General features: G+C 37.6%; 1 protein-coding gene across 3 annotated transcripts in view; it reads right to left on the bottom strand.

The window, feature by feature from the left end:
* Positions 1-902: 902 nt before the first annotated feature.
* The window catches only part of PLA2G4A (phospholipase A2 group IVA), a 168,732-nt gene continuing 159,292 nt past the window's right edge, over positions 903-10,342 (bottom strand). For all 3 annotated transcript variants that reach the window (XM_023728149.1, XM_023728150.1, XM_023728148.1), the window contains 2 exons: positions 9,752-9,909; positions 903-1,883 (listed from right to left, as the gene is read on the bottom strand). In XM_023728149.1, the coding sequence (XP_023583917.1) occupies positions 1,752-1,883; positions 9,752-9,909 (290 nt within the window). In that variant the 3' untranslated portion in view covers positions 903-1,751. The remainder of the gene's footprint in view (positions 1,884-9,751; positions 9,910-10,342) is intronic.

Here is a 10,342-nt window from a genome sequence, read left to right as displayed (position 1 = left end):
TTTCCTATATTATTCCATTTGTTATGTCACAGTCCTTTATTTTAATGCTCAGTTCTTTCCAAAATAGGGCCAGTGGGTACCTCTTCATGCTGCCTCTGTGTTTTTAACATGTCCCTATTATTCTTTGAACAATTCCTTGTTTCTGACATAATAAAATGCTCTATGTTCATCTTGTACTTTCCTTGTCCCAGCCCTGGAATAAGCCACTTCTCTAAGGAGCCCAGGATCTGGGTGCTAGGTGTGCTGATTGCTAATGAGGTGTCACGGTTCTCAGGCCCTCTCACTGGACAGATCTAGGGAATATATGTATGCATGCACACACACACTTACAAGTCTATTATCTTCATATATCTCCATATATGAAAACCACGAGTTAATACCAACACTTTGTATTTCAATCTAAATCTACAGGATGCATTCTGGTTTTCTACCTTTCCATATTTGTAAACCCCTTCTCAGTGAGAAGTCTCACTCCAATTATCTGTAATATATTTCGTTATTTTGAACAATCCCCTTGAATGTAACCAAACTCCACTGTCACTGTTGCTCCCTTCTTCTGGGAGGATGCCTTCTTGATGCTGCACAGGCTCTGGCCTTCTACTCTATGAAGTAGAAGTTCATTGAGGCTCCACATCCTCCTGCCTTCCCCCAGTCTATATGGACACCTGCTTGCACTGTTCCACTTAATGGCTTTAGTATTAAACTGTTTTAGGAAGTATAAAGAATAGAAGGGCAAAATAAGGGGAAGAGCAACCATTGCCAAAAAGTTTAGAAAGCGTTTTCAACATTAGAAAAAAAAGAAAAGATTTTTCAAAAAGTCTAAAATTTTATCTTTCAGAAGACATGAAATAATAAGCCTTTATAATTAAGCATATATTTTAAGCTTTTATTTTGTTGCTTTTATTACTTACAAAAAAGTAACATGAAATCGGTCAGACTGTACCTGAAGAGGTAAAGAAGATACCTATGATGGCACGAACAATGAGCAAATCAGAAAGATGCGCTGTGTCCAGAAGGGCAAAGAGCCAAGATGAAATTATTGGGGCATGTTGATGGTTTTGGAAAAACCCTGAGGTCTTCTTACTTATCAGTTATTCTCTGGGACAGAGAAAGCTTGAAAAAAATGAATGTACAGATTTCTCATCAAAATGTATATGTGTGTGTTTCCCTTTTCTTTTTTTGGTAAATCAAAATTCTTAGCAAATTTATAAATGAACAAATTAGCAAAGTTGAATTAGACAATGAGGCTGTGTCATTGTAGTTAATTAACTGAAAACAAAGGGAAAGCAAGGCCCTGTTAGTCCCAAATTTAATAATCTTTAGGAGACACCACAGATTGTGATACAAGGACCACACGATCAAGAGTAAGAACTTCAGGATGCCAGTTCAGACATTAACTCTAGCAACTTCGGGCAAGTCTCTTAACATCTCTGGTCTTGTTAATTCACAGGGGTATATGGAAAGACAAATTAAGTATACACAGTACTGACAAGTTTTGAACAAATGTACTGTTACTCATAAGTGAAAATTAACTTTTTATACACTCCCGCCACTCTGTCCCGGGCACATTGGCCCCTTCCCTGTTCCTGGAACATGCTCAGTGTTCCACGTCAGGGCATTTGCATTTGCAACTTTGAGTATCAGCTAGTCTCTCAGGATCAGTACTATCGTCTGTACTGTGCTTCAAATCCAGTTGTCAAGGAATTTCAAACTGCCTCCACATCAGAAATTGCTGCCTTCTCCAGTACAAACTATGCCGTGGTTTTGCTTAGAAACTCTTTGTTGAAGAATCGTCTTGCCTCAACATTACTGAGTGAAACAGAGCAACGAGATGGATTCTGTCTTCTATATTCAATGCTTTCAAATATGGCGTTCTTTATCACCTGTAAACAGAGGCAGAGATGTATAATTAGCACTGCTAGAAATTCATTCAAACATTTGTTTTGTCAAAACAAAAATCTAATTGACCTTTTCATTATGGTATTCTTTTTGAAACAGAGAAAAATCTATGAGTTATAGACGTACATTTATATTCAACATCCCATTATCAGAGCATCCTTAAGCTCATATCCAGCTATTCTTCCTTTCTCCACCAGAGACAGAAGTTTTCTGGGAGTTACAGATTTTGTGCTGATAAAATTGGGAATAAAGATTTGTAACATGGTAAATTATATGAAGAAAGTGATACTAGGGAAGACACAATCGACGACATCTGTAATGTATGTTCTTTACAGTTAGTACCATCAGTGTCTGTTGAGTTGATTCTGATTCATGGCAACCCTGTATGTTTCAGAGTAGAACTGTACTCCATAGAGCTTTCAACGGCTGTGATGTTTCAGAAGCAGATTGCCAGGACTTCCTCTGAGGTACTTCTGGGTGGATTCGAACCACCAACTTGTCAGTTAGTAGCCAACCGCTTAACCATTTGCACCACCTGTAAACACATGGAAATGAGGGACCACAAGGAAATACAGCCTTTCCCTAAGCCTAAAGAGAAGTCACGAGGTGGTGCAAAAAGGCAACATGCTTAGCTGCTAACTGAAAGGTTGGTAGTTTGAGTCTACTCAGAGGTATTTCAGAAGAAAGACCTGGCAATCTACTTCTTAAAAATCAGCTACTGAACATCCTGTGGAGCATAGTTCTACTCTGATATATGTGAGGTCACCATGAGTTGGAGGCAACTCAAAGGCCACTGGTTTTAATGAGGAGAGAAGGCATTGCCAAACAATGGCGACTTTCTCACCTAAATAAATACAGTTATAAAACTGTATCCACTATCTAGAAAATGCAGTGGTCTTTGATCTTATTCATTAAAAAAGTGCTATTTTTTATTTACGATATTCTTTATACACACCCAAATTAATGGTGACCAGAAGAAAATATAGGTGACTACAACCTCTAAGAACTGCTACTGCAATTGTCATCTGCTGTTTCTGGTATGAAGTTAACCTAGCTAGGAAGTTTTAGAAATAAGAGAAAATTTGAAATATGGCTGAAGCACTTATGGCAGAGCAATGAGAACGGGCTTTGGAAGAAAGACCTAGATATTCTCTTGGCTCTGTTGCTGTTTTTAGAAGGCTGTCAAAATTAAGACGACTCCATTTCCTGGGTTTACAGAATTTCATCCCTCAGTGAGATACAAGTTTCAGGACACTGACAGAGACAAGACAAAGTATTACTCCACGGTTCCCTCGTTTCTCTACCTCAGGGCCTCTTAAGAAACATTAAGCTATTTATCCTCAAGCTTTTCAGCCTTCTGCCATGAGTAGAAATACTTGGTAAGTCTAAGTAGTTCATGATCCCATGGCACCATTCCACCCAGAGCTGATGGGTGACATGTGGAGCATCAGCCTTGAAGACATGTGCACAGACGTTTCTCCATTCCCATACCCAAGCTCACTGGGCATGTCTGCGTCAATGCCTCCAAGAGAGAGGTGTGCTGGGCTGTGTGATGTGAACGTGCAATGACAATTCTGTGACTTGATTTATGTCAGGTCCGCTGGACAGGCCCCTCTATTCTCTAATGGTGTCTTTAACCAACAATCAGTCAGATTTTTGCAAAGAAAGATTTGTCACAGGAATGTGATACTTTTATATGTTTCATTGTTTTATAATATACTCAATTGTTTCCTGGGAAAAAATGCACTCAAACATTACTGATTTTTGTAAGTAAAGCAGACATATTTGCTGACACCATTTTTCCCATGAGTAAAGAATATAATTAATCTTAAGGTGACACAAGAGGTTTCAGGCCTATGACGGTGACTTTGATCAAAGGACCAGCAGGCACAATCGCTTATTGGCTGTGTGGGGTTGAGAATTAGTTTACCACCTTGAACATGTTTCCTTCTTTGTAACATGGGAATAATAATACTAATTTTGGGTTTTCTGGGGACTGGCGGTCATCTATATAAGTCAGTTGCACAATGGCGGCACATCAGAAAAATTACATAACTAGCATCAACTATTATTTTGTTGTTGTTAATTGTAAACTGACCATACGTCATGAAAATCAGGAGCTCTAAATTACACGTGAAGCTATAAAGTTCCTAGAGATAAACGCATCATTAGTAGCTAAGAAGACATTTATGGTATAGGTCAGCAAATCAATTCTGCTATCAAGTGTCCTACTACACCTTCTTTTAACGATTTCCCTGCCTTTCTAGAAATTCATGTCAATAAGTTTGTAAGTTGGTTTCTCCTTCTCCATAACAGCTTGAGAAACGTCAATCCTCATAACAGAGAAGTACCCAAAGAAAACAAAAAAGTTATCTATTCAATTTTCAAACACCTAAAATGCTTTAATAAGTAAAAGATCACTGGACAACTGAAACAGACAATGATTCTGTCAATTCTTTTATAATGAATTCATGAACACAAAGAACCATCAGTACCAATATCTCAAACTAGAGTATTTTCCATAATTGGACCTTGGCAGGTGTTCCGAGAAATAGGCCATTCTTATAAAGGAAAAGGAACATTTACACATAACTGAAAAACCCAAATCATATGCAATTAGAACGTGCAGGTTAAACCACTAGGTGGCATACTAACACCGTGAAACTGTTTATCAGGTTTTTCAGATTATAGCAGAAAATACTCAGTACTTCCTGTGAGCTATAATTCTGTGATTTGAGCAGAAGAGGCTAAACTCAATACTATAGCAGTTACTACATTCAAACTTTTGGCATGCTACATGATACAACTAGATGTATTCTAAAAGAGTACTATGCCAAAATGAATCTTCCTACTTTTGTATTATATTAAGAGTTATCTTCAATGATGTTTTTATCTAACTTCCTCATTCATCTCCTCTGAAATTCATTGAGATTCCAAATCCTTTCCATCAATGTTATCCTAGCAATAGCCATCATATCTCAACCTTCTCCACCCCCAAGGCCCATCTCTATGTCTGGCCCATGACATCTTTCACTTGCATTATTGCAATAGGCTCCTAATTACAGATCCGAATCCCTTAAACTTTTGACAGGCAGAGATTAAGGGGGGGAAAATAAATAAACATGTAAAATGTGATTGTCTCCCTGAAAGGGAATATGTTTGGAGATGTAAGATTGTAAGCAATCCACAAGTAAATGATGAGTTCTTACAATAGAAAATAAAATAATAAATCTGAGAGGAATTTAAAGCATATTTTGAGAGTGAAATAAAACAGGAAAAAATTTATAATATATTAATTAATAATATATTAGGCCATGGTGAATAATAAAGAGCTTCTAAATTATTTTTAAAAACAAACACACTGACTTGTACCTAGACACTCTTATCAAGAAAATGGAATATTAATAAACTGAAAGAATTAAATACCTGTATTTCTGAATATGTGCATTTCCTTATTTTAATCAGCATCTAATATTTAACAATTCATAGAATTATCTGGGAATCTTATAATCTCATTGTGCATCATAGGTATCCAATGAATAAACTGACACATAATAGATTTATAGATTATGTCTACTGAATTAATAAACTGAATAAGTAAGACTGGGAAGATCCTTGGGAAATGGATCTCTGAAGGTACGTTCCCAGCAGATAAAAGTGTTGGTTTGTGAGTAGAATGTGAAGGCTAGGAAGAAATCCCCCCCAGTCAGAAACCCTGCCTCCAGCCAACACCACCATGTACCCCAGCCCTTGCCTAGCCCTCCTCCTAGCATATCAATCTCTTTCAACAGTTTCAACCAATAATTTATTGCTATTTTAAGAATCATTCATGAAAATTGTATTGCATATTAATTTTAGGTGCCAGGCATGATCAGTACCTGGAAGATACAAGGTAAAAAAGGCACATCACTGTTTTTAAAGGGTTTATAATTTAGAAATAAAAGAGAACATGAATACTACTAATAATCATTATTATATTAGCAGCTTCCATTTATTGAGTGTTCTTTAAGCACCAAGCCCTTAAATTATATTATTTTACTTAATCCCCATCCAGATCCTACAAGATATATATCGTTAATCCCCTTTACCAAGGAGGAAAGTAAAATTCATAAATGTTGACCAACATATCCAAGGTCACCTAGCTAAGAGGCAGTAGACCAAGGATTTGAACACTTCTGTCCGACTCCAAAGCCCCTGCACTTTCCACATACCACACATCTACCAGCAGTGGTAACTATATGTTAAGCCTCCAAGAAAACTATGAAATACTGCCACTGTGAAAACACTGAGGTAATGTTCAATGAGTAGGGATTTGGCAGGATTGAGTAAGTGCAGGAACCCAGTGTTTATGAGAAACCCAGGCTGCTGTCGCGAAGTGAGGAGAAGCAGAGCAGAAGTCCTCTGCTGATGAGCGGGAATTCAGCTTCAGCAAAGCAAGCCAGCTAGTAACTCCTAGAAAAAATGAAGCAGCCAGGGACAGGGTGGTCTTTTCAGAGTAAAGATTTAGGCCGGAATGTGAATCGATGAGGAATTGCCTTCATCCACAGTCACACCAAACAGCGGCACTGGCCAGAGAGTTGGCCAGGTAAGTGACTTCATTTGAAGAGTTCAGCCTCATCCATGGCAAGTTAATATTTGCTCTGTTGCTGAAGTGTGAATGAGCATCTCACTCTCTTCAAATGGTGTGGGAATGAGTGATTTAGCTAATGGTTGAGCCTACTGAACTGCCCAGTATCCTAACCTCAGCAAAGCTTTGCCATCACTTGCAAAGAAGCTTTGATTCTGATAAAATGTGTTTTCTTGGTTAAAAAGAAAAAAAAAAGAAGGGGTAAGACATCAAGGGAGAGAGAAAATGCCAGTGAAAACAGAGAGACTTGCTTGGGTACATCTACATGCACGCACACACACACACACACACACACACACACTCATACACAGAGGAATCACTTGAACTCACGAGTCTGAATGGTCATATAATTTAGGAGGAAGCCGACAGTCATTCATTCGAAAAATATTTATTCACTGCCTACTCTGTTAATATCTATATAAAACCAAAATAAACCAACCCATTGCCATCGAGTCGATTCCGACTCATAGCGAACCTATAGGACAGAGTAGAACCGCCCTTTAGGGTTTCCAAGGAGCAGCTGGTGCATTTAAACTGCCAACCTTTTTGTTAGCAGCTGAATGCTTAACCACTGCACCACAAGGGCTCCAACACCTATATAAACTTGTCTATATTCTTAATTCTGAGCATTTGCAAAGGTCTTGGGGTGTATGGATCATGGATCTGCAGAGGTACAGGATATTAACATGCATAGATTCATGCATAGGAAATGTTCAATTTATGAAGCAGCTTCTATTTGCAGAGCACTGTTCATATATCACCTGATTACTTATTACTGCATTATGATAGCTACTGGTAGCCTTGCTTTAGAGATGAGGAAACTGAGGCTCCAAAACTTGAAGTAGCTTTTTCTAAGTCAAATGTGTTACCCATCTGGGATTTAACATGGTAAAAAGACCATAAACTTATTTCTACTTGTTTCTTTCACCTTATGCCTGAAAAGCTAGTAGGTGCAATTAAAAACCGCTTGATGAAATGGTTTATGAGGAATCAATATTTGATAAGTTGTAAGTCAGGACAGCTATTTTGGAATTCAGTCTATTTTTGGCTTTAATATTTTCATCAATGTGTCAAACAAGCTACCCTGAATAACGCTTTTTAAATATATAAATAAAACTATCATTCTTTATATCACATAACTTAGCAGATTTTATAAAAACCAGAGCTGGAAACAGTGAGAGAAATGTAGTTAAGTAAAATTATACATAATTTTATTTTCCCAAGTGCATGCAATATGGTATGTATAAAACCAAAACCAAAACTGTTGCCGTCGAGTTGATTCCAGCTTATAGCGACTCTATAGGACAGAGTAGAACTGCCCCATAGGGTTTCCAAGGAGAGGCTGGTAGATTCGAACCGCTGATCTTTTGGTTAGCAGCCAAATTCTTAACCTCTGTGCCACCAGGGCTCCATGGTATGTATACATACCTACAATCTAGTTTTTTCCCATATGAGGACAACTTAAGTTAAATATATGTTATTGTAAGGAATATATAGTTTTGAGCTTATTGGCTTTATACTGGAAAAGTTAAGATTCCGTGATATTATCCCTTAGCTCTCCTATCTTTTTACAGTGTGGATATTTTAAAAACTCAACTCTCCTTTTGAGAACTTACGTTCTTTCCCAATAAATTATACACTCACTTATTTTAAATGTTCACAATCACTAGAGACACAACATAGCACGTGGCTTTCAGATGCCCACCAGTTGTAAGATACAAAAGATAAATAAACCCACTGCCGTTGAGCTGATTCTGACTCATCACAACTCTACAGGACAGAATAGAACTGCCCTATTGGGTTTCCAAAGCTGTAAATCTTTATGGAAGCTGACTGCCACATCTTTCTCCTGTGGTTCCATTGGTGGGTTCGAACTGTGAACCTTTCCATTAGCAGAACACTTTAACCACTGAGCCACCAGGGCTCCTACAATAGATTGAGAAAATGATATATGCTATAAATTTTGCTGAGCATGTTTTGCATGAATTATCTCATATTATTTTCAAATGAAGGATAAAAAGAAAACATTTTAGAGTTGCAGGAACTGGCCTCCTTGTCCTGGGATTTGTCTGCCACCTGTCTGTTTTAAGCACATGCCTTCCACCAGATCACAAGGCCACCAAATTTTAAATCTGGAACGCTACAACAATATTTTTAAAAAATACTATCACAGAAAACAATTAAGAATGGAAGCCTATGTGAGGGAAAATTTCATATGTTTATCAAAGTAAAGTATTGGTGAATAAACATAGTATGGGGCAGGTGCCATCATTGTACACAATTAATCGTTACTGATCTTAGGCAGAACTAAACTAGATGTGCCAGAGTTCTACTTGTTCACAAAATCTAATTAAATCCCATATAACTAGAACTCTCATCCACAAACTGTGAGTTCTTATGTGCCACTCATGAACTCTCCAAAAAGACTGGCAAGTCAGATACCATGCCTTTTTTATCCCCCTCCATGTAATTTCTTTTTCTTTTATTCTTTTTTTCTAATGTGCAAAATCCAGTTAGTCCAATTAACCTGGACTTTCTCAAATGATCATTCGTCAGACACTCTGATTTGAAATCACAAGCCAACATGATTTTAATTACGCAACAGTGCTCCTAAATGGTAAGGTAAAGACTAAAGAATTTCACAAAATCTTAGCAGTAGCTATACCAGTGATAAGAATGATCACTACTGAAGAGAATGACTTGTTTCTAAAGTTTCTAAAGTGAAGCATGCTTGACGTCTCAAAGGCTAAAAACTAGGGAAGCCGCTGCCTAGATCCACAAAAATTAAGACACTTAAAAGCATGAGTGTATCCATTAAAATTTAATTTTTTTTTTCTGCAGACTAACTGTACTTCTGGTTACAGTTACTTTCCTACTCTTATACTTTCTCCTCATCATTTTTCTCCCTTACTTATCATTTATTTTATTATGATACACACACACGAGACACTTTGGGGAAGAAGCTGAGTATTAACCAATCAATTGATCAAATAATAGCATAAAATATGGCTTCTGCCAATTTAAGGGAATTGATTTCTTTATTTGTGGATTTTTTAAGGTTCTCCTGGAGGTTCATAAAACCATTCATTAAAAGTAAAGTGACACATTTTGAGTGATGTTGTTCATAAACCTTGTTTTTATTAACTAAAGAGAGGTATTACTGTGTGTATGTGGTATGGGAGTAAAATGACATTGTCGGTAGTCTGAGCAGAAGCAAATACTTACGTCAATATTGTTCAGGGTATTGAAGTGCATTAGATCATGCAACCTTTTGAATGCTTGATTTGGATATTGAAAATTGAAGGTTGAAAATGGTGATTCTGGGTCATCAAAAATGTCAAAGTCAGCTATTTCTTTCTCTTCCTTAGTTTCTCTTGGAACACCTAAATAGCAGAAGGGTCACAAATTATGTTAGTTTGAAAAGCATAAGAAAGCTCTAAAACTCAGGGAATAAAACATACGAATAGCCCCAAAACAACACTGGGAGTCCCCACAGAAGCCATGTTATCTATATCATACGCGGTTAGTGCCTTTGCCCTTAGTGCCTTTGCCGGTATACCCTGGACTTCACCATTTCCCTGTGTTCTGGCGACTTCCAACTGAAAGGATCTGCATCTCTTTGCCTGAGGGCTTTCTGCCCCTCCCTGCAGCTGTGGAAGCCTGCTTTGCCCATTAACTGCAGGCTGGAAGTTCTGGAAATGAATGTTCCATCCCAGATAGCCTTCAATCAATGACTCTAGGAAGTTAGTATATAAATAAATGTCCCCATTTCCTTGCCTCTTTGTGTGTGTGTGTGTGTGTGTGTGTGTGTGTGTG

The sequence above is a fragment of the Trichechus manatus genome, unplaced genomic scaffold (assembly GCF_000243295.1).
Source record: "Trichechus manatus latirostris isolate Lorelei unplaced genomic scaffold, TriManLat1.0 scaffold00021, whole genome shotgun sequence".
In the NCBI taxonomy this organism is placed as follows: Eukaryota; Metazoa; Chordata; class Mammalia; order Sirenia; family Trichechidae; genus Trichechus; species Trichechus manatus.
The sequence above is the reverse complement of the archived record's forward strand: the minus strand, read 5'-3'. Positions and strand labels throughout refer to the sequence as shown.